Here is a 23,853-nt window from a genome sequence, read left to right as displayed (position 1 = left end):
TTTTTTATATTTGTTAATAATTATATAACATTTGGCGTTTCCTTAACCGGTTTCTCATAGATAGTTATTAGAAATTTGCTGTTTCAAATAAATTTTAAATTAATTTTTCCATAAATTATCCTTTAATTCAACTTCTTTTTGTGAGATCATCTCTTTTTTCTGTGGAAATGTATGCTATAGAGACATAAACTCTGAAAAATTAATTAATCATAAATAAATTTCAGTTAATTTAATAATATCTACACGTTATTTTTTTATTTGTAAATAATTATAAAACATTTGGCATTTCTTTCACTGTGCTCTCAAAGATTGTCTTTGGAGAGTTCCTGTAACAATCTAACAAAGCGCTGTCCATTCCTTGCATGTCTTCAATGAGTTTGTACATTCTTGTACTTCCGCTGTACGCTGCCATGTGAAAAACTGTCTGTTTCTTGGCATTTTTAACTTCAACATCTACTCCTGGAGTAATTAAGATCTGCTTTGCCGCTTCGATGCTTCCATTCTCACAAGCAGCGTGTAGAGGTGTTTCATCATCGTATCCTCTACAGTTTATATCCGCACCTTTGTTGACTAATAATCTGACTCCTGCTAAAAAGTTTGCTCTTGCAGATTCGATGAGAGCATTATTCAAATCGATCTGTGAGCAGTTAGTATTCTCAAGGAGCCAGAACAATGCGTCAAGGCGTCTGTTGGATGCAGCTGCAGATAATGCGCCGAAATTCTTGCCATGGGATTTCGTACCTGCAGGACACAAAGATGAAGGAACGGCCGCTCTTGTGCCTAATGGACCAAGTTCACGGGTGATTGGATGGGCAATTGCAACTTCTTCGTCTTCCTCGGACTGATCCTTCATAAGGATGACGTGATTACGGGCAAGGATCTCAAGAATAGCAACATTACCGCCGGCAGCTGCGTAAACAAGGAATGGATTATTTGTATTGTCTTTTAGACGGGCGCAGAGGTATGGCTGTGTCGCTATTGGCTTGATCAATCCGAATAATGCACAAATCATCAAAGGATGTGGCTGGTATGCGAGAAATTGGTTTGGATATAAAGGTGGTTGGGAAAATGCGAATTCTCCTTTAGCGAAAGACAGGATAGCGTTCTCATCGCCTGCAAGGACCTTCTTGAGGATAGAATCTTCCTCTAAACCGTATTCAAGGAAGGCAGATGTATGAATCCACTTTTTGTGCTTGTTAAATTTGGAAGTGGATAGTGGCTGGATGATGTATTCGTCGAGAAGACTACGATATGTTTGGCTGAGGTATTCGAAACCTTGAATTTTTTCTAAAATAAGATTAAATTTCTCTGGATCATCTGTTTCGAGCTCAGGAGTAAAATGAAGTATAAGAAGATAGAATTGGTTTTCATATGAGATTGGGTACTTTGAAATTATTAATTTAATATCGTTAATTTCGTAAATTCCTTGTTTAAGAAGATAACGAAGTATTCTGAAGTGATAAATCTTTTTTCTTGTATCAGAAATGGCTGTTCCGTAGAGTTTTAATGCCTCATCCTTGAATATTGGGTATGCTCGGCAATAAAACAAAATCGTTTTTAAGATTGCATCAGTATTTTGTGTTGGATCTATATAAGCAGCAGTCAGTTCTCTTACTAAGAAGTCGAATGTTTCCGTATCTTCTGTCTGTATCAAAAATCCTAATGAATTTATGATATCTTCATCAGTCATTGTCTTTGTTTTAGAAAGAATAAACTGCGCCTTTGTGAGGAGATCGAGTTGTTCGGATCTTGCAACAGGAATTCCTCCCATAGTCACAGGAATAGACATTTCTTTGATTTGCGAATTGAATGATAACAGTTTCAGTTTAATTCAATATGGATCTTCAATTTAATTCTTGTTTTTAAATCACACATATATTAAATATATTAAATTTCAAGTTGTAAATGATTTTGCTCTTTTGATTTCGATTGGTTACATTCAAATGATTTAGCAATTGATTTAACACCTATAAATAGTGCTCATATCATATTCCAAACCATGTTAAAAATTATGGATTGTTCTTGGTGGGTCTCTGACATTTCTACAGCCTTATTTGCAAGACAGGTTTTCAGATATTCGGAGTGAGTATCTGAGCTTGTTGTTTCGCGTGTTATTGATATATTGAGTAATCCCATTACTTTATTGTCAACTCCATTCAAAATCTGATTAAGACATAGGGTAATGGATAAAGAAATCTAAATAAAATAGAACACATGAACACACAAAGACGAATTTTAGAATACCACTAATGCTTTTCTTTAACTTAATATAGTTTTTCTTCCAACATCTTGATAGACCTCAGAATTAAGTTTCATTTAGTTATATTTGTCTAAGCTTACTTTAAATATGCACATGTAACTATATAATACGTATTCAAAACTCGAATTAGAAACTGAAATGTTGGATAAATTTATGAATTCATTTAATAACTTATAGTTAACAATACCAATGAGTTTTCTTCCATATCTAGCTAATTAAATAGATTCATAGTTAGTTGAGAATCTAAATTAGAGTAAATCTATAGTATTATTAGGAGATAATAGCATTAAGTATGTATGTTTAAGCTTAATACCATTGTATGCTGTATTTGATTACATTGCACTTTGTTTATATGCTATAATTATAAGAATGAAATGCATATTCTGCAATTATTTTAAATGTTCTTTAAAATGTTCATATTTCAAGGGATTACTGGTTGTTCTGTTGTAAACGAAAACGATAAAAATGGTTTGATAGTAAAGTGACACTTTACATGGCAAAAAATAGAGCCTTACTTTTGAGATACTTGAGATTGAAACTGAATCTTATGAGGCGGTGATCTTGAATCACTACCTCATAAGGTTCAGTTTCATATAAAATTTGTTGCAATTTGTTATTCTTTTGCAATTATTTCTTATAAGATTTTACATCTTTTAGCGGGGAATGTTTGTTATCATGTATATATTATAAATATCTACACGATAACGAACATTCCTCGCTAAATTGCTGAGAAACTTTGAGGAAATGTCGAACAATTTCCTCAAAGTTTCTCAGATTTATATAGATCACTAGAGTCCCCTAGGCACTGATTCTGGTTCAGTACCTAGGAGGCTCTAGTTCTCTAACGAACTGATAAAATGTTTTTAAATTTTTGGATATTGCTACCTGTGAAGCACTGACTTCAAGTCAGTACCTCACAGGTAGCAATTACATTGAAAGATGGGAGAAACTTTGTCCGAATGTTAAACTATTCGGACAAAGTTTCTCCCATTTGTAGTGGAGATGGAAGGCTTTGAGGTATATTGTATTAATATATACCCCAAGCCTTCCATCTCCACTTGAAAGTTCCAAAACTTTGGGTTAATAGTTTGCAATTAACCCAAAGTTTTGGAACTTTCTAGAAGGAATTGCAGGTAAGAGGTACATATTCATACTATTTACCTCTTACCCTCCAATTCCTTCCTTAACATAAACAATTTGGAGTTAATTGTTTGCAATTAACTCCGGGTTGTTTTGACCTCCAAATGAAAATGAAAGGGTAAGAGGTATATAGTGACCCTATATGCCTCTTACCCTTCATTCTCATTAATTATGGAGAAACTTTGGCCGAATGTTAAATTATTCGACCAAAGTTTCTCCCATTTTTTGAAGGGATTGGAGGCTATGAGATACTGATGCAATGTCAGTACCTCATGGCCTCCAATTCCATCCTGAAACTGATCAAAGTGGACCTTACATGCATTTGAAATTTGCCATGTAAAGTCCACTTTTTGAGAGAGAGGATTTGACTGCGTCAAATCCTCTTTTTCGTTTACGAGAGTTCTTCTATAAATAAAATCTTATTCTGATGATCTAATTTAATATAATAATAAATATCAATTTTTAAACCAATATAAGAGTAGAGACAATATGTTTGAACTTCGGGCCAAGCTCTGCAGCTTTTGTCAAGAACTTTGTGCCAGCAACTTTGCATTTTTCCTTTGCAACAGTTACTACAGGTTCAAGATAAGGCTGAAGCTTCTCGAAGAACTCAATATCAAGAGTGGCAACAAGATAAAAGCTAACAATATCGAAAATAGTTTCTGACATCTCTTCATCTCTCATCAAATCTCCAAATTGAGGAGTTAATGAGCTAAAGAGTTGTTTCCAGATCTGTGCGGATGTAGAATCCATAGGCTGCTTGAGGAGTAACTTGCAAAGAGCGAATTCAACATCCCATTGGTTAAGAGGAATGGACTGAATATGCTGAATAACAGTTGAGTTAACTGCAGCGATATTCCAAGTATTAGTAAGTCTGCCTAATTGAAGTGCGCCAACAGGGGTTTCAACGGTACATCTTTCTGTGCAAACTTGATAAATATTATCGGCTCCAATCTTCTTAAATAATGAAATAAGTAATGTAGATGATATTGAACCGAGTTCTGAAACTAAATGGAGTGCTAATGAGAGAATTTCAATGCGATCTGTATTTTCAATAATCTGTGTAAGTAAAGCTTCTTGAGATGCGTCAATTAAAAGCTGTACAAGAGCAGCCTGCATAATTGGCCTCTTATCATCAACAAATTCTGCAATAGTTGGTAAATAAGTTTGAATTAAATCGCCTCTAATTGGAGAAATATAACGTAAGATATGAACAGCGTATGGTTGATAGTCTGATTCTTTAAGACCACTCTCAATATATGAAGAATATAAATCGCATAGTCGTGATGAGAAAATTCTTTCCTCCATAACTGTATGTGCGAGGACAACATAGCGAGATTCTTCATCTGAGATGCAATCTAATATCTTTGAAACTCTTGCATCGCGTGAAGCTTCATCAGATTCTGTATGGGCGAAGATTAATTTTACAATTGGTGAAAGAAGTTCTTTGTTGCTTAATTGAGGGCTATATAAATCAAAACCGTATTTCATGAAAAGTGTTGCTAAGTTTTGTGGCTCCGTTTCTGCAGCAGTTAAAGCCAAACTCGAAAGAAAATCAAATAATTCTGGAGTTTGGATTGCCTGCTTTGAAAAAAAGCGATGAAATCGTGCAAAGTCTGAAGCATTTGAAGCAAAAATTTGTGCGAGATTTCGAATATAGCGTGCTTTAAGAAGTTCGACATATTTAAGTAAAATTCCAGCAGGAGGACTAGAAACAGGTGAGAAGGCGAAAATTACTGGATCTACAGCTCCTGGATGAGATTTCTTGTTTGCAATTGATGCATCAATTGCTGCAGTGTAAGTTTGTGGATTTATATGTTCAGTATGGATAAATTCGGATAAAGCTTGATTAAGAAGATCGAATAAACCAACTGAAATTGTCCTTCCTTTTGCAGCTCTATTGTGTTTCGTTGTAGCTGCTTTCGACATTTTTTTACTAACGTATATTTTTTGGATAATCGTTTTTTTACTAAATTTCATATCTACTGCAATGAATATATTGAGCATCAAGTTTAGGATAGATGTCACATAGAATGCTGGTTAATTTTCAGAATTTTCAAATCAAATTCATCCAATTAACCTAAAAAATTAATTATAATGATTTAATATCCTATCATACAGCAAAATATTATGAATTGTACCTTGGAAGTTCTCTCTTATACAGTTAATATCAAATTTATTTTAGATAAGTTTTGTGTTTTGCCATGTTTATCAGAATATGCATAAATTTTCGAGCCTAGCAAATTTTAATGCTTTGGTGAAAGAAAATTCAAATCATTATTTTTTCATATCGAATAGAATCGATAACATTACAAAATGCTCATAGATTTTAATTAGCAATAAAATCTCAATAACAAAGAATTGCTTTAATTGTAATATCATAGTTAGATCAAAAAAAAATTTATCAGAATTATAGCGAATTAATCAATAAATCATTAAAGTTTCCTTGTATAATGGAATGTGTAGTAGAATTTCTTGTCAAATGGCAAAACGAAAACAAAGATTTAAAAATTAAAAAATATAAGCTCTAAGAATGAAATAAATTGTTGTAAATCACTAATTGACACTCCGACCACGAGGTCGCGCGCCACCCGTGCTACATTTATTGCGAAATTTTTGAACTCCTGCGTACATGCGCACAAGCCTTCGAATTCGCGTTTGTCCGGCCATTCCTCTCAATTTTTTTCAGAGGCACAAAAAGTGACGTATAAATTACACCTACAAAAGTGACAAGATTTTTGACGATTTTTATATTTTTTATATTTTTAGATGAATGAAGAAGATAGAAGTTGAGCCGCTTCCTTCATTCATTATGCAAAGGCTTACTCATGTTGTTTATTGCAACATTTCTACCGAGCTTGTTCGCGCTCAACCGCGATGTTTTTCAAGAATCCGCAGAGCATGGAAGAAAATTACAAAAGAAAACAACTTGAATATTAGAATTTACTTTCCAGCGATATCATTTAATTCGAAATCTATTAACAGTTACCTTAGCAGTTCAAAATTAATTTTTAATTCTAGAGAAAAAGGTTTCTATTTTGACGCAAAAGATACAAACACACAACCAAATCGTGAACTACAGACAACACAATACTTAAGACAAGTTATGTACGAAACGGATTTTCTTCAAACTGGAAATTTTTTTGATCTACCTATCTCTGTGATGTTCTTTTCACTTGGAACGGAACAGCCAGTAACAAGAAAATTCCCTATGTGGGCGCAATACACAATCGATCAAGCTTCAGGAATTCATGCCATTTATGAAGAGGCAAAACTAGAAGAAATATTGCAAGCTTTTATTATTAGATCACTTAAATCTCGATTAGATCGATTAGTTGATAACGCACGAGCAGATTACCTCAATAAAAAAGATTTTATTAATTTTCGAAGGGTAATTGATGCAGAAGCATGCAAAGGTAATCACAAAGCAGCTTATGTACAAGTTAAAGAGCTGTTAAAGAGCCCAAATATCCCTGTTGAAATACAAACAAGTTCAATTTTTCTAAAAATTGAATTAGAGATCATTTTAGGTGAAATCAGCAATGATACAATCAACGATATACTTCAATGCATCGAGTATTCGCCAACTTATGAATGGCGTCTCCTTGCAATTCTTATTCATTTTTGGATTTCATTTAAAATGTCAAAACCAACAACATCAGAGATAGAACGTTATATAATCTCAGAATCCCCAATTAATCTGATCGTTAGACCCTTCTTACTCGAGCAAATTTCGATTTTCAAAGGAAAATCTTTGCCATTAACTTTAATGCAAGCATCTGAACTCCATAGAGCCACAGGAAATGAAGAACATTGTCTAAGATGTTATTGGCGTGCATATAATTCCATTTCTTCCACAAATTTATACGATGCCAAAAATTATTTACTTCATTCCATTGTTTCCACACTATTTCATGAGAAACCGGAGTCAGCGGCACTCATGTCACCATATCTAGGTGAACTTCTCAAGGAAACACACATCCAAAAGGCTCCAATCACTGCGACATATCTGGCATTGACAGAACCAACGGAAGTTTTTGAGTGTAACTTCATTAAAGTGTCACTTATTGATGTCTCATTTGATTCTCCTATTACTGGTCCTTCCAATTACGAAGAAGACTGGTATCAGACCGCAATTCGTTTGTTTAGTTTCAAAAACAGGGAAAAGTTTTTGAATAAAAAGGAAACAAATGAATTAAGTGTCGGAGATGTACTTTCCTTCAATGTAGAAATCAATTCCTTGTGTAAAGAGTTCGAAGCGGGAATTGCTTCACTTTCTATAAAAGGAAAAGCTTCGTCTACAAAAGAAAACGTGTCATTTCATAAAAAAGTGACACTTAACATGACGATAGAAGATTTTGGCGACATTGTTGTAGACGGAATCGAATTCCTTTGGGCAGAAAAAATTAGAATTTTTGCCAAGTTTACAAAACCGTTTTTTGCAACTGTTCCAAATGATTGTCCACAAGCGAAATTGAATGTTGATTGGCCAATTTATGAGTGTATTGCAGGACATCCGACCAAATTTGTTCTTTCTTTGAAAGCCATAACAAATTTGACTCATTTACATGTTTTGTGTCCTGATAATGTTTTCCTGATGAATCCGAAGACGAAAGAAGTTTCTGGTTTCTACAAACTTAACGATATGAAAGAAGATGATGAAAAAGAACTTGAATTCTCATTCAGTTCTTCGAATCCAGGAAGTTACAAACTTTTTGTTTTCATTGGTTATTCAAATGAAAACAGAGAGTTGATTGGCATGAAAAAGTACTTTTCGAATGTAGAAGTTTTCCAAGAATCATCATCTGATATTCCTTTGTATCCATGCTTCAGAAGTGAAGCAATTGGAAAGACGAAAGAGCCAAATTTCAAACTTTCGTTGAATCTGGAAAACAATAATTTGGAAATTTTGGTTTCTCCAAAATCAGAATCACTGAAAGACCTAAAATTAGAAGTTTCTGGGATGATTGTTGGAAAGAGCATAATAAGAATTGAACACATCAAAAGAGGGAACTCATTTTCTCATAAAGTTGTAGTTCTTTCTTACAAAAATTTGATTGTAAGAGTTCACACAAAACTTACTTCTTATGCGACTAATATATCAAAGTATTTGGAATACTTATCAAAGTAATTTTTTATTTATTTATTTGTTTTTATTCTAAACTTTATCTATAAATGTCAATTCATGTATTCTATAAGTATTTGATTTTGAAACATAATACCAGTTATGGTGAATGATTCATATCCTTAGCAGAATTAAGAATTCTTTAGGGATTACAAAATTTGATTTTTATTTCCAAGAAAAATACAGAGTCATGTACTTATTGACTAAATTTCAAAGTTAGATAATGAAAACATGTTTTTTATACAGTTTAAACAGGAAATTAATTTATTTTATTTCGTTTTCCCAAATTTTGCAAATATTACAAAGCATCCTTTTCATTCCTTACATAGAAATGATGAAATGCATATACTGAACAATATTAAATCTGATATTTCATGATAAGATTTTATTTCTAATTTATCTTTAGAAACTTTTCGAATTACGATATATGCTAAACCTTTCTCATCGCATAAGCAACTATTTTTAATACTAGCAACTGCGTTATCTGAATGAAGATCTACAAACCATTGTCCGTCAATAAATTCTGGTTGTTTACTTTCTAATTTCTGCGGAATTGTCGATGGTTGATCAAACATATGAAGCGATACATCTCTTGGTGAATCAGGTACATTTTGTCGAAATTGTATGGTACAGATTTCTTTTCCATACATCTCGTCCATGCGTAGAGATGCATCACAAAAATTGTTCGTAAAAAGCACTACGCCAATGAAAGATTTAGATTTGATGTGAGATTCACTTCCTTTCGAAATTCCAATCGACGACGAATCCTTTCTTGGTTTTATTTTGGCGCTTAAATTCTCGCTAGTCGATGATGTAAACAAAAAGTTGATCCTAAAACCTTTGATTGTTGTATTTTGTGTTCGTTTGCATGTACAGACGCGAAATGTTGGTGGTCTCGATTCTAAAGACAGTATTTGATCGGTGCGCGCATGATTTTCTGAATTTTTATGCAAATCTAATTTAGAGTCGTTCTTATTTTGAAATTTTCTTGCTTTAACCGGCTTAAATGATGGATTTTTAGGAAAAGCTTTGATGCATAATAGTTGTGATTTATCAAATTCTTTAGGATTTCCATCTTGTTGATTAGTCATATTAAATTTTGCAATATTCTGTATTATTCTTAAGGGTGCACACGGGAGGATCATGTAAACTTCAGAATTTTGAACCTTATTTTAAGGTATCATCTTGATTCCATTATAACCCTTTCATGGAGATAGTTTGTATCCGCTAGTATTTTCTTTTTAAATCTCTTTACCATTCGAAATCAAATTCAAATCTAAGTAGAAGAAAGGAAGAATCGACTACTGGTACATAATAATTGTTTGAAGAAAGGTAGTCCAGATAAATTTTCTCGCTCAGTTTTCAATTTTGCTAAAGGATATACTTACCGCCTGCTCTGAAACTTATATACATGGAATCGCTGAAATAGATCGAGGCATTTTGGAGATATTATTATCAAAATTATATTTCTTTAATTAAGGGTGCACTTACCACTTTCTGACATTCGCTCAAAAATCGGAAAACAGGCGTGAAGAATCTCAGAAAATAAAACCTTAAACAGGCAATTTGAGAGTGTGTCAGAAAGTGGTAATACTCCACAAGTTGCTGACAGTTAGTTGAAAAAAAAAATTACGTAAATCTGTTATAACTTCTTCGATGTTGAGTATTTATCTGTAATAACAACAGATATCATGGTTTGGAAAGATTCTCCAGAATCGTATTAGAATAAGATTTTGAAATATGCCTTAAATTAATCTAATCTGACTCAAATTACTGGATTTGAAGGTTTAATTGAGAAAATGACATTAAACCTTCTTTTGCTATTGATTCAGAATAACAATTTCGTTGTTGAACAAAATGTCCTTCACTGCAGAAATAGAATAAAGATCCACCATAGAAATTGGAATTGCATTTGTAAAATGCAGAATCTTCAAGTAATGTGTAGATTTCGTTAGATCTAACGATAAATATTGCACCTTTTTCTGTGCATTCTTCAAAGCTGCAAACAAAAATGTAATAATTGTTAGAAGTTGCATTATCAAATAATGCTGTTCCATTCTGAGTTTGATCAATTTTAACTTTAGCACCAAAATATTCAGACCAACTAAATCTTTTTGAATTTATGATAGCCTATTATTTTTAACCACTTGATGATAAAGGATTTCTCCTTTGTTCTGCATTTGATATTCCATCTGTCACTTTTCGGCATTTTTTCACAAATTTTACAAGAATATTTCAGAATTTTTATTCAGCGTAAAAATAAGGAGCAAACAGTGAAATATTTAGTAATGTGTAGATTTCGTTATGTCTTTTGATATATATTGACCTTTTACTTTGTATTCTCTAAAGCTGCAAAAAAAAAACTAGCAATTGCTACTACACTCATTTTATTTACAATTCGATTTTTTTCCACAGTTCAAATTTTTTTTCACAATTCAATTTTTTTTTACAATTTGAAAAATACAGGATATAATTCGAAGTGATATTGAGCAAAAATAATTAAGGCAATATCAGATACCGTAGCTATGAAGTGCTATGTTGTGGTTTGAAACGATATTATCATATTTTCACTTATTAATTAAGATGGAGCTGAAACAATCAATATTTTTCATTTCTTAAATGCATAATGCTATTTTTAAAAAAATCAATAGCCTATTTTCGATAAGAATATTTTTGAAATTTTTATTTTATCGATAAAATATCAAAATTGGGAAATACAATAGCATCAATTTTTCAAATTTAAGGTCTCGGTAAGCTCCAGTTTTAAGGAATAGGATACTTTAAAATTTAAGAAATAAACACATATATATTATATATAGGAAAGCGTAATAATCGTTAGAGTTCGATCAACTTTAACTTTGTCGCCAAAATATTTAGACCAGCTGAATCTTTTTGCGTTTTTCAGGCTTGAACTGTGTTTCGACTATTTCTGATGGCCGATTAGATTTAATTATTGGATGATAAGTCATTTCTATTTTGTTCTGTATCAGATTTTCCAACTGTGGAGGGAGAATAACAATTTATTTGAAAATTTTGAATTGTCAATTTTTGGTATTTTCTTTCAATTTCAAATTATGTTAAACGTAAAAATAAGAAACAAACAGTGAAATATTTATAATATATCTAAAAAAATAGAAAATTAAAATTAAGGCATTGGTTTGTCATCGGTGTTTGGATCTTCGTCTGGAGATGATGATGTCTTTCTGCTTTGATTCTTTTGAGTCAAAACCATGTCAAAAATTGTCAAGATAACGCCAAGAAGAGCAATCCATGTAAATGTGGATCCAAAGATACTTTTCGCTTCACCGGTAACATATGAAAAAACAAACCAAACAAAAATAATGAAAATAATAGGAATGCAGAAAATAACCATTTCCCAGATAGATTTCTTAGTTTCGTAGTAAAGAGAAAGGAATGAACCAAGTGGCATCAAATAAAAGATATAATAAAAAACCCAAATAATGAAAACTGTTGCAAAATATGTAATGTCACCATCAACAACTGATCCGTATGCAAAAACAACACCATACTTTTGATCCATGCCTGAGATGAATAATGGAAGTACATATACCCATAATGTCATAATAACCATTAAGATATAACCGAATAATGAGAGATGTCTGTATCTAGTGAAATAATCAAGGATTCCTAAACAAAGCTGCATCAAGACTGACATAGATCCTTTGTCTTTCTCACCACTAAGAACACTTTGGAATTCATTTAATTTATCTTCTAATGTTGGGAGTTTCCAGATAGGAATAATCCTGATTATAGTATATATACATAAGAATACAACTAATCCAATCAACAAATTAACATTCATAAATCCCATAATTGATGACTTGCTTTTTTCTTCGTATTCATCACCAACAAAGTACTCGTTTGCATAGTTCGCACCAATAACTTCCATAGTGTGTTTCCCTTTAGAAAGAGAAACGTTAATGGAAAACAATGATACATTTTCTTTCAAAATTTTGATCAAATTCATCGTAATTGGTTCTTGATCATCGATTTTCAGTTGTAATGGATCTGAATTATTACCATATAAAACAACTCGGACATCAATGTCTGATTTTGAGAAAACAACACGAGATGTGATAGAATTAGTATTGATTGGATAAGTGATGATGGCTTGTCTGTTGTTTGATGAATCAACTTTATGAAAACTACTAAATCCGTTGTCAATGGAAATTATTGTGACGTTTGATGTCATAAATCCTGGAGATGAAACTACATGAAGTAAGCTTTCCTTCTTAGTGATCTCTGGATTACGTGGATGTGTGTGGCCAGTCAACATGACATCATACATATATGATATATTTTTGATGTTTTTCTTGTTTTTGTTTTTGCCTGACCACAAAAGAGGTAATGGGAAATGGTTGATCAGAATGTTTGTTTCGCCTGGTTTGTAAGCATTCTCAATCTTATCAAGTAATTTGGACTTTACGTATGGCATTAAACCTAATGGAGCAGATATCATGGGAGGAGTAATCGGGGAGAAGCAGACGACGTTGATGGGATGATTTCCTTCATTAACGTGATAAGTTTGGAAGTCAAACTCTGTAGAATCGCTGAAAAATTGTCTTCGAAATCTATTTGACTCGTTTGTATCTGCGTAAACGCCGTACATGTCGTGGTTTCCTGGTACTGGTATGAACATGGCATCAGATTCTAGGATTTTTGAGTCTATTATGGTTTCAATGATGACTCTCCAGTTTCCTTCGTATTGCTTGTGGAATGAGATAGCCGAATTGTGATTGTTTCCATCGGCGACATCACCTGATATGACTAATACGTCTGGTCGCAAGTTGTTTATTACATTTTTGAATAATTTGTTTAAGTGTTGAAGCCTTTCGGTATATAAATGATGGAAATGAACATCTGTAAGTTGTAGAAACATCACTGGATCATCCGTTAAGTTTAAAGTGTTTGGATCTAATGAATTAAACGGTCCAACTTTACCACCTGCCATCATCGATCCGATACCGATAATCATGCATGCTAGTACTATAAGAGGTGTCAAACAATGAGCAAAGAAGACTGGAAGACAAGGTCGCATTTTGAATCTCAAGAAAATTGAAAAGAATGGGTAAAAAAGATTTTTCTCCGATCAAAATTTTGTGAGTATTAATATAGCTTTTGCAAGAAAAAGGAAAAACATTTACCATAGATAATAGTTAAATAGAGTTGGCAAATGAAAAAATGTATAGTTTCTGACTGTGACTTGATATGTTGCATGACTGCATAAATCTAATATTACATAAATCAATTCGAATTTACTCATAAATATCATTGTTGGTTTATACTTAAAAACAGAATATTGGCATATGAGTAAGCCTTTGATAATCAGTATATCTTCTTAAATGTCTGAATCAAATATCAAATTTAAAATATCATGTAATTTTCTCACTCAACTTATTAAAAAAACTATGACAAAATTTTGATTCTTTTGATGTTCGAAATGATTGTAAACGAAATTTGAAAAATAATTTTGAAATTTACATTTAATTAGAAGTAATAAGATAATAAAAATAATTTATTTCGAAGATTTAATAATAAAAAAACAAACAATTACAAAATAAAGAAAATAATTATTCTCTCATTGTTGAATTCATGTCAGAAGCCAATTCAACCTTACTGTATAGTGTCTTTACATCAAGTGCAACCACAGTAATATTATCTTGCGACCTAGCAGCGAAAGCAGCCGTTCTAAGACTGTGAGACAAACCAATTGCACTTTTTGCTTTTTTACAAAGTTCCCCAACGAAACTCATTGGTAATTCATCGAAAACACCATCGCAACCAACGATTACCCATCGATCTTCTTCATCAAGATTCACTTCATCCTCTTCAGATTCAGCTGAAATTCCAGGAACAGCGATATCACCCATAGTTCTAGACAAAGCCAATGAATTTTGCAATCTAAATCCATAAACAGAACCACCGGCTTCATGTACTCTTTCGAACTCTTCTCTTTGTGTTGGTTTATGCACTCTGTTTTCGTATTTTAATTTTCCATCTTCTGTCATCACGATGATTCTCGAATCTCCAATTGTCGAAGTTATCAATTTTCTATCTTTAAACATTGCTACAGCTGCTGTTGATCCATCAGGGAACAACTTAGTCTTGACACTTTCTGAGATACCTCGCATTGTTCCTCTCAACCATTGTTTGGAGAAAATCATTTTTGCACTTGTATAAAGTTTAATAAAAACGCCACAAGCATAATAAGATGTTTTAGAACCGCCATGTCCATCGAAAATGGCCATGCAAGCTTGGTTATCGACTGGATTGGCCTTGCAAACAAACATGTCTTCAACAGTGTCGCGTGTTCCTCTCATTTCGCAAAAAGATAACCAATTAAAAGTCAAATTCAGCATGCAATGAGGAGTTTTGAGCTTGTTCTTGGATACATGGATGTTCATGATTGGTGGCTTCTCATCTGTGAATGAAATATCAGTAGCAATTACATCCAAGAAATTCAAATTTGGATATAAAGTATGATCAAAGGCAAATGAGAGAGGATTGTGTCCAATCTTTAATGAGAAGATGTATGGTAACTTGATCTGCTCGAATTTCGAGATTTTGTTGTAAGATACATCTAATTCTCTTAATTTTTGGATTTTTTGGAGAGGAACTTGTGTTATTTTGTTCCTGGATACATCTACGGTGATAGTCTGATCATTAATCTCAGGAAATTCTGTAAGCTTGTTAGTACATAGATGGATTTCGAGAATTGATGGATAAATTGGCACTTTTTCAATTAAATTGTTTCCTGCGATGATTTTCTTCAAATTTTCACCGCCAGAAGGTAATGTTTTGAGGCCACAGAATGAGCATGATAGGTCCTCTATGTGTTTGGATAGTTGTGGAATCTGTAAAACTCTGTTGAACGAAATTGAAAATTCTTTGATTTTTGATTTGGAAAATGAAGGCGAAATCTGCGTAATTTTGTTGTGATTGAAGTTTGCGATCTTCAAATTCTTGCATTTGTAGACCCATTCTGGGATTTCTGTTAAATTATTAAATTGAAGTAATAATTTTTCCAAATTTGGCAATGTAGACTCGAATGTTTCGAGTTCATTGCATGATACGTTCATTTTCCTGAGTTTTGGCATGCTGATATTAGGGATATGTGTTAAGTGGTTCCTTTCAACGAAGAAATATTCCAAATTTTCGAGTTTGTCAAGGGAAACTGTTTCGAAGTCGTTCTCTGATGCAATAAAATAGACAAGTGATGATGGCAAGTTCTTAACAACCTTGATTTTGTTGAAACTGACATCAAGATGTTTTAATTTTGGTAAATTAGCAATGTGATCGGGAATAAATAGGCAATTATTGTAGCAAAAGAAAAATTGTGTAATTGTATTTGGTAATTTTGGTATTTCTGGGCAAAAATTATCTGAAAGATGTAAAATTTTCAGATTTGGCGTGCACTTAACAAAATCGGGGTATTTTGTAAGTTTATTACGTGATAAATCAAGTTCCTGTAGCGAAGGTAGATTGAAAACTCCAATTTCTTTAATATCGCAAAGGGAAATCTTTAAAACTGTAAGTTTTTGGTGCATTAACTCAATTTTATCAAAGTGGTTAAAACCTATATGTAATTCTTTGATTGTGTTTGGAAGGGGAGGAAGTCTTTGAAGCTGATTTTGTGAAATATCAAGATATTCGAGCTTTGGATAGCACATGTTGAAATCCATAACCTTGTTGTTGTTCATTACTAATTTCCTTAGTCCATGTAAAGCATTGAATCCCTCCGGATAAAGGGAAAACAAGTTATTGCTTATATCTAAAGATTGTAATTTCTTAAAGGAGCTAATTGCATTGACAACATCTGTAGTGTCTTCAGATAGCTCGTTGTACTGCATCGATAATACAACAAGGGACTGTAAATCTGTAGGTAATTTTTTAAATAAGTTTTTATCTAAGTTCATTAAGGTAACTTCACTAAGGTCACCTACATTATATGGTAACTTTGCAATCTGTTGTTCATTAATTACAATTTGTTTACCCCCATGAGACTGCTCATTACCCATTTCAATTTCTGAATCAAATTTTATATTGTCAAAAAAACTAATAATACATATTTGAGTGGGATAGTCAGAGAGATGAATTTAGCTTTATAAAAATCATAATCGTAAATATTTTCTGAATTATTGATTGCTGTGTGAAATTCAATACAAAAATTGAAATCCAATATGGTCAAAAGTTTATCAAACCTTGAGGATATAATTAGACTGTTGATAAAATTTATATTTTAGCAATTTTCGATAAATTTTATACATATTTTCAAAATTTTCAATGAGTTGACTCAAATGTAAGTTAGGTATCAATCGGTCTTTATTAACTAGATAGTATATTCATCAAAAATTATTAAAAATTAGTATCTTTTTTTATTTCTCAAAAACATTTCCCATCGAATTGCTCTTAAAGCGAACTATTGATTTACAGAGCACTACTTAATGTTATGAAGCCATTTCCTATGTTAAAATATAGCAAACGAATAAAAGAATATTGGAAACAAAATATCAAACAGTAGTTTACATACGAAAAAGGTAAAAGGTTGGTAAAACGGTATTGTGAAGTATGGTAATTTGATTTGCTTAGCAAATAAGAATGAAATAAAAACAAAATTCAAACATTTGGAGCAATATCTCCCTGCTGATTTCCTTCTTCTGCTGCTTTTTGAGCAGCTTCTTTTTCAGCTCTTTGTAACGCAGTCATCTCGCGCTCAATTGAAAAGGTGGTCATATCACCAACAATGCGTGATAATAATGACTGCCTTAATTCGATCTCTTGCCTTTTTAGAACAAGCCATTCATTATATACTCTTTCTGTGGATTTTATTCTATCTCTTCTGATCAGCAAACCAATATTGGTATCAAGGCAGCGAGAACGTTTTATCGTAGGAGAAATCCTTTCTTTCTCCCTTTCTATATTTTCTTGTCGTAGTTTTACTTGGAGTTCTTCTGTTTTTTGTTGTAATTCCAAATTATCAAGTTTTTTACGTGTAGCAAATTCTTTCAATTCTTGCGCTTTGGTACTTTTTGCAGGTTTAAATTTCCTTCTTTGTGGTTTTTGATGCTGGTTTTCGTTTGATTTCCTAATATTATCTTCTTTTTTGGGACTAAAATGCTTATTCATTCTTTGGAATTGATCATCTGATATTTCTTTAATTTTAATTGTTTGATGCTCCTCCATAATTAGATTATTTCTCTGTCTCGGGGGGCCAAAACTCATTTGTCAGAAATTTAACGTCTTTTTCCATTTGTCAATCCCCTTTTGAATTCTCCTATTTTCACTATAGTATTAAAAAAAAAAAAAAAAAAAAAAAAAAAAAGGTAGTGGGGCTTCCAGGCACTTCGTGCCCTCTAGCCCCCCGTCACTTTTCTGTCACTTTTCAGGAAAAAACATTTTTATTATATATATAAAATGAATTTTACAAAACCACCGTTACCCTTCTTTGGAAATAAGAGTAGATGTAAAGATATTCTATTGAGAGAACTTAAGAAACTACCGAATGGTCTAACATTTGTAGATTTGTTCGGTGGAAGTTTCTATATATCCCATTTGTGCCATACAATATTCCCAGACTCAAAGATTATATGCAATGACTTCGACAACTATATGAACCGTCTCAAACATATACCAGACACAAACAAAATATTGAAAGAGTTAAAAGAAAAGATACCTATAGGTAAGATGGAACGTATACCATTAGATAAGAAAAATACTGTCAGAGAGGTTTTGAAAAAAGCAGAGTATATTGACTGGGATAGTATATCTGCTAGACTATTATATAGTGGTGCTATAAGAGTTCATGACATTGAAACACTTATGTCAAAAGTTTTATATCTTAACTATACAAATGTTTTCAAAGAGAACATAGAAAAATATATTGAGGGTATAGAGTTTGTGAGATGTCATTGGACAGAGTTGTATGAAAAATATAAAGACAAGGAAAATGTTTTCTTTATAGTGGACCCGCCGTTCTATAACACATGGGATTTTCAATACCAAGTAGACTGGACTTTGAGAGACTCTTTAGAAACTTTAGACGTTATACATAACCATCCATGCTTTTACTTTACATCCGATAAAAGTGGTTTGGAAAGTGTCATGAGATGGTTAGAGGACATACATGACTATGAGTTTATATATGACAAGATAGAATATGAGAGAGGTCCTAAAACTGGAGAAAGTGTCATAACAAAGAAATTTTACTAGTAAGTAAATGTGGTTTGAAATAGGACTACTTGTTTTAGGTTTTTTCCATTGTGTCATTTACTTATTTGACGTGGCAGAAAAGTACAGAGAATATGAAGATGAACCAATGCCTGCAAATGTTCAGCATATGTACTCGTAAGAGATATTTTTTATCTAATATTAAATGGACGCACAGAACTTAGCGAATGCACAGCAACCTGGACAACCAAACCCAGAGAATATTCCAAATGAAGTTAGAATACAAACTGCAATGGCAAACTATGGTCAAGTGCCAACAGATGTACAAATGCAAACTGCCATGTCAAATGACGCTGCGTTAGGTTTGCCACCATGGTATGCAAATATGAGATGGAAAGAGTTTTATACAAACCCTGAAGTGGGATATAAACAACTCTATGCAGATGACGCGAACACAGGAGTTGACCCAGAGTATGTTTTCTACCAGAGGAGAAATAGAATGTATGAGCTCCAGTTAAAGAATGCTATGGAACTCAACAGGAAACGTAAGAGACTAGGCGGACATTAGATTTTTACATATAGTAAAATGGGTTTCTTCAGTAGTATTGGAAACTTCTTTCGAAATGTTGGAAGAGGTATATGGAATGGAATAAAAACCGTCGGAAGAGGAATTTGGAACGGAGTCAAAAATATTGGCAAAAGAGTAGGTCAGTTCGTTGGTATTATACCTAAAGACCCTGAACCAGAAGAGCAAGCTCCTGTTATACAACAGCCTGAACCTGCACCACAGTCTAGTTGGCAACCAAATCCAACACCTCAACCGTATTAAAAAATCATATTTTTACCGTTCGATAGTAGTTGTATATGAAACTAAGTTCTAAGTAAAACGCGTGGTATAATGGAATTATTCTCTTTCTTCCATCTGTAGTAAACCATACTTGAAAGTCTGAAATACTTCCACTCGTGGTTCATATAGCTTTGTAGGTTTTTCGTAAAAGTCATTTGCCAAGCATAAAAAAGAGTTTTGTGCACCAGAAATGAAGCATGAACTATAATAGCATCTGAGTCGAAAACATTTTCATATGTTCCATTAGGGTTTTCGACTTCATAAAAGTTCGGGTGTACTGGATATTCTGCAGGCTGATTTAACATCCTCAAAAATCTATACCATGCCAAGTTGTTATATTTTGTAGAAATATAAACGTCTTCTCCAAGGTCTTCTATTCTATTGATTTTAACAGTTGCATTTTTCCTGTCATATATAATATCGAGATGGTACTCTCCTTCGTCAATGTTGTACTGTTTTGCATATTCGAGATAGATATCGTTTATTTTTTCTTGAAAAGCTTGAAGAGTTGTTTCTAAGTTTACAAGCAAATTCACTTGTAAAAGTTTTCCCTGTTCAAATTTCTCATACGTACGTTTTTCTTTGTTATAGTATCGAATTTCAAAAGCGACCGTAAATGGGAAACCATGTATGGCTTCTGAAATGAACTTCATTCTACGAAAGCCAATAGCTTTTGTGACGGATGGGTCTCTTAACCATCTTAGTGGGTAGTCAAAACGATAGCCTTCATGCTTTACGGTCTCTGTCTCAAACTTTTGACCGACATTGGTAAAAAGTTCATCTAATGGTTTAGTTGTAGCAACTCTAGAATTTTCTTTTTCTATTGAAAGCATATTTTATCTAGAATAAAAATGTCGAAAGAAACAGCGTCTATGAGAGAAATACAACACAACCGACAACTCATTTTGCAAGCTCTAAATAAGAACACAACAAACTTTTCAAACTATTCTAAGATATCTGAGTCATTGAAAGAAGGAAACTTAAAACTGACGATAAACCCAATGACAGATGAGTTTCTGTTTCAAGACAGTAAGAACCATACTGTTTGTATAAATCCAACAAAAGGAACTTTAAACGAGAAACCTATAGATGAACTTCTTTTGAAAGCAGATATTGACAACAAAGCTGACAAAGAGTATGTCATTGAAAAAGTTCAAGAAGAACATGACAGAGCAGATGCAACATATGCAACAAAAGAGGATGTTGAAAAGAAAGCTGACAAAGAGTATGTTGACGATGAGTTAGCATATCTGGCTAGTGGGTTAGTGAAGAAGGCAGATAAGGAATATGTGGATGAAAAAGACAATGAAATTATAAAAAGGGTTGAATGGTACCATGAACGGACATCGAAGATTTTAGAAGGTAAAGCCAATACAGGGTGGGTTTCAGGATGTTTAGACCTTAAAGCCGACAAAGAAACTGTAGATATGTTGACACAAACGGTTTCAAGTCATACCAGAGGTTTAATGGAAGATGGACAACAGTTGAAAGAGCTTGAGAAAGGTGTTACAGAGTTAAGGAATACAAAAGCAGACTCGACATGGATAAAAGGATATGTAGATGCAACAAAAGAACGTATTTTCGCATGGACAGAAGGAACATACCCACAAAAATATCATAGACATAGCATCTCTGACGTAAATGAACTTGAAGAAAAGTTATATAAAAAAGCAGACAAAACAGAGCTTCAAACATTAAAGACAGAAATACTTCAAACAGTATATCCTATAGGTTCTATTTATACGTCAATGAACTCTACCAGACCAGAAGTAGTACTTGGTTTTGGAACTTGGACTCAAATAGTCGACAGGTTTTTGTATTGTGCAAACTCTTCAAAGGAAACAGGTGGAAGTAAAACGATTTCAGGTGAAAACCTACCTGCACACAGTCACTACATAAATTTAACTACAGCTGAAGCAGGTTGGCATAAGCATAGATATTGGGATTGGACAGGAATGACAAAAGGTAAAGGATATGATGTTAAAGACGACGTTAAGTTTGCTATAAATTGTTACTGGGATGACACTCAGGGAGGAGGAAGCCATACACATCGCATTACAGGATATTCGGAAACAACGGGACAGAGTAAAGACTACATGCCACCTTACATGACAGTTTACGCATGGTATAGAAATGCTTAGTCGTCATTTTCAACTTCTTTAGCATATTCGTCAGGAGTTGTCTTATATTTGTTAGGAACTGTCTTTGAAAGTATACCACCTTGAACTTTGACAAGTTTGAAACGAGGTCTGACAATAGTAGTTTTATCTTCTGCTTGCAGTCTGTACATTTTGCCATGTTTGCCTAAAACTTCATAATATTCTCTTGTATACTTTCTTCTATTTTTACGAACACGAATGCGAGTACCTGTCGAGTTCCCATTGTTGTCATAGTCAATAGTATTTTCATATGGGTCGCGTTTAGGTATTTCTATTTTTACTTTGTCACCTTTCTGAAGTTTGAAGCCTGGCATTCTTTCTTGTTTGTCTCTTTTGACTAAACTATTAAATATATAGTCTTTCTCTAAGTCAGGGTTGTTTTTCATTTCTTCAGGGGAGTGGTTTCCCAAACCTTTTTGTTTACGGCTATTGTAAATATTTAAAACTTGTCTCATCTTTGCCATGGAGAAGTGTCTGTACTTGTCGTCATATGACATTTCATCTACCTCACCACCTTGTGGTTGGTTTAAGTCTCTTAAGATTTTTATACAACTGTCAATGACACCAAGAGCAGAATGGTTTTGGTCGACAATGAAATATTGGTTTACATTTTTTGAACGCAGATAGTTTTTAATATCGTCTGATTTGAAAGAACTTTCACAGTCAGATGTCAGTTTTGTTGGATGGTATTTGTCAACGAATATTGTCAAAGCAGTTTTCACATCTAAAATATTTTTGGACTGTAATGGTATGGCTTCACAGTATCTTGTGTTTTGACCGACAAATATTAGCCAGTATGGTGGTCCATCTTCTCTATACCTCGGAATGTTTTCCAAGATATCCATAAACCAAGCATTTGGTGTTGAACTAAAGATTTTTACCATGAGTGCTTTCTTTGTCGCTTTAGAAACATACGGGTCCTTGTTTGGATTCGTCATTTTATCCTATAAGAATGGGTTTATTTGGCGCATTAGCAGGAGTTGCATCCAGATTTTTGCCCGCAGTGGGAACAATAGCCAGAGGTGTATTTGGAGTTGAAGGAAGATTTTGAGTACATTAGGTATACTTAAAGAGAAAGCACAACCTATTATACAAACTGTACAGAAAGGTTGGGAGGTAGCACGAGATGCAGCAAATCTTATTCCAAATCCTGAAACAAGAGGAAAAGTTCAAGGATGGATGGACAATGTAGGAAGAGAAGCAGGAAACTACTATAACAAAGCAAATGACTACTATAACCAAGCAGGGCACTATATGGACCAAGGTGAAAGATTCTTTAACAGAGGATATAACCATGCACAACAATGGGTAAACAACAACCAACTCAACCGCCTCAAACTTGGGAATGTAAATTTTTTACTGAGATGAAATGAACAATACAGCATTGAGACAAATGGGTTCAAGATGGATTTGTCGACTTCCAGCAGTTACACAACGTGTTTGTCAAGTTCTTCCTATACCTCAGGAAGTTTTAGACCGACTTAAAAAACAACAACAACCAGTTGAAAACAAACAAACTAAAATTTTTTTACTGAGATGAAATGACCGAAGAAGTTGAAACGGTAGATTTGACACACAAACAAAAAGTTCAGAACCATTGTCAAAACCTGTCAAAGAACTTACAGATGAAGAAAAAAATTCAATAATAGAAAGTGCCAGGTCTGGAAATACAAACCCTAACTACAAAGTCACTTTTCATAGAAATGGAACGGCTAGTATCTCAAAAAGAAACAGACTCTCACAAATAAAATATTGAAGTCTGAAGGAGCTTTCGAGACAACAGATGGGAAGGTATTCTTCACTGACCAACAGTTCATTATAGAACATCTCATTGACTTAGAGTCGAAATATTCTAAACTTTACAACAAACACAAAAAGTTGAAAGGAAAACAAAAACAGATGGCATATGATATTTACGAAGATGTTGACGACACAACCATACCTGCAAGTGAGGTAAAGTCAGAGGAACCGAAAAGTGACGAAAAACCGATAGAAGAAGAAAAACCAAAAACTGAAGATAAACCAAAACCAAAGTTTAGTTTCCAAACTAAACCAAGTCAACCTTCATTAGCTGGTATGGGTTGGCGTCAAAGACTTATGGTAGCAGGAGGTTATGTAAAGTAAAAGGAAAACA

At 33.3% G+C, this 23,853-nt stretch overlaps 9 protein-coding genes and 2 pseudogenes across 11 annotated transcripts, besides 3 other annotated features; 6 read left to right on the top strand and 5 right to left on the bottom strand.

The window, feature by feature from the left end:
- Positions 1-161: 161 nt before the first annotated feature.
- On the bottom strand, positions 162-1,803 carry TVAGG3_0482150 (Ankyrin repeat family; the record flags this gene model as incomplete). Its single annotated transcript, XM_001305792.1, has 1 exon — positions 269-1,789. One exon carries the CDS (start codon positions 1,787-1,789, stop codon positions 269-271), a length of 1,521 nt encoding a protein of 506 aa, XP_001305793.1.
- Positions 1,804-2,702: 899 nt separating this feature from the next.
- Positions 2,703-3,801: a mobile genetic element.
- Positions 3,802-3,862: 61 nt separating this feature from the next.
- Positions 3,863-5,329, bottom strand: TVAGG3_0482130 (uncharacterized protein; the record flags this gene model as incomplete). Its single annotated transcript, XM_001305793.1, has 1 exon — positions 3,863-5,329. One exon carries the CDS (start codon positions 5,327-5,329, stop codon positions 3,863-3,865), a length of 1,467 nt encoding a protein of 488 aa, XP_001305794.1.
- Positions 5,330-6,173: 844 nt separating this feature from the next.
- TVAGG3_0482120 (uncharacterized protein) lies at positions 6,174-7,575 on the top strand (the record flags this gene model as incomplete). Its single annotated transcript, XM_001305794.2, has 1 exon — positions 6,174-7,575. A coding segment is annotated over one exon (1,402 nt), but the record flags the coding sequence as incomplete, so codon positions are not given.
- Positions 7,576-7,997: 422 nt separating this feature from the next.
- On the top strand, positions 7,998-8,531 carry TVAGG3_0482110 (uncharacterized protein; the record flags this gene model as incomplete). The annotated part of the gene is made up of 1 exon (XM_001305795.1): positions 7,998-8,531. One exon carries the CDS (start codon positions 7,998-8,000, stop codon positions 8,529-8,531), a length of 534 nt encoding a protein of 177 aa, XP_001305796.1.
- A 1,469-nt stretch (positions 8,532-10,000) lies between these two features.
- Positions 10,001-10,116: a mobile genetic element.
- A 977-nt stretch (positions 10,117-11,093) lies between these two features.
- Positions 11,094-13,772, bottom strand: TVAGG3_0482090 (helicase related family; the record flags this gene model as incomplete). The annotated part of the gene is made up of 1 exon (XM_051235881.1): positions 11,671-13,584. The coding sequence occupies one exon, from the start codon at positions 13,582-13,584 to the stop codon at positions 11,671-11,673; it is 1,914 nt and encodes a 637-aa protein (XP_051093705.1).
- Positions 13,773-13,902: 130 nt separating this feature from the next.
- Positions 13,903-16,564, bottom strand: TVAGG3_0482080 (uncharacterized protein; the record flags this gene model as incomplete). Its single annotated transcript, XM_001305796.2, has 1 exon — positions 14,117-16,564. One exon carries the CDS (start codon positions 16,562-16,564, stop codon positions 14,117-14,119), a length of 2,448 nt encoding a protein of 815 aa, XP_001305797.1.
- A 379-nt stretch (positions 16,565-16,943) lies between these two features.
- Positions 16,944-17,923, bottom strand: TVAGG3_0482070 (uncharacterized protein; the record flags this gene model as incomplete). Its single annotated transcript, XM_001305797.1, has 1 exon — positions 17,163-17,729. The coding sequence occupies one exon, from the start codon at positions 17,727-17,729 to the stop codon at positions 17,163-17,165; it is 567 nt and encodes a 188-aa protein (XP_001305798.1).
- Positions 17,924-17,960: 37 nt separating this feature from the next.
- On the top strand, positions 17,961-18,778 carry TVAGG3_0482060 (annotated as a pseudogene). Its single transcript has one exon. A coding segment is annotated over exon 1 (818 nt).
- A 140-nt stretch (positions 18,779-18,918) lies between these two features.
- TVAGG3_0482050 (uncharacterized protein) lies at positions 18,919-19,281 on the top strand (the record flags this gene model as incomplete). Its single annotated transcript, XM_051235880.1, has 1 exon — positions 18,919-19,281. The coding sequence occupies one exon, from the start codon at positions 18,919-18,921 to the stop codon at positions 19,279-19,281; it is 363 nt and encodes a 120-aa protein (XP_051093704.1).
- Positions 19,282-19,299: 18 nt separating this feature from the next.
- Positions 19,300-19,542, top strand: TVAGG3_0482040 (serine threonine-protein phosphatase family; the record flags this gene model as incomplete). Its single annotated transcript, XM_051235879.1, has 1 exon — positions 19,300-19,542. The coding sequence occupies one exon, from the start codon at positions 19,300-19,302 to the stop codon at positions 19,540-19,542; it is 243 nt and encodes an 80-aa protein (XP_051093703.1).
- A 989-nt stretch (positions 19,543-20,531) lies between these two features.
- Positions 20,532-23,853: part of a mobile genetic element that runs on past the window's edge.
- Positions 23,261-23,843, top strand: TVAGG3_0482030 (annotated as a pseudogene). Its single transcript has one exon. A coding segment is annotated over exon 1 (583 nt).

This window comes from Trichomonas vaginalis, chromosome II (assembly GCF_026262505.1).
Source record: "Trichomonas vaginalis G3 chromosome II, whole genome shotgun sequence".
Lineage (NCBI taxonomy): Eukaryota > Parabasalia > Trichomonadida > Trichomonadidae > Trichomonas > Trichomonas vaginalis.
This window is presented reverse-complemented; position numbering and strand designations above follow the sequence as displayed.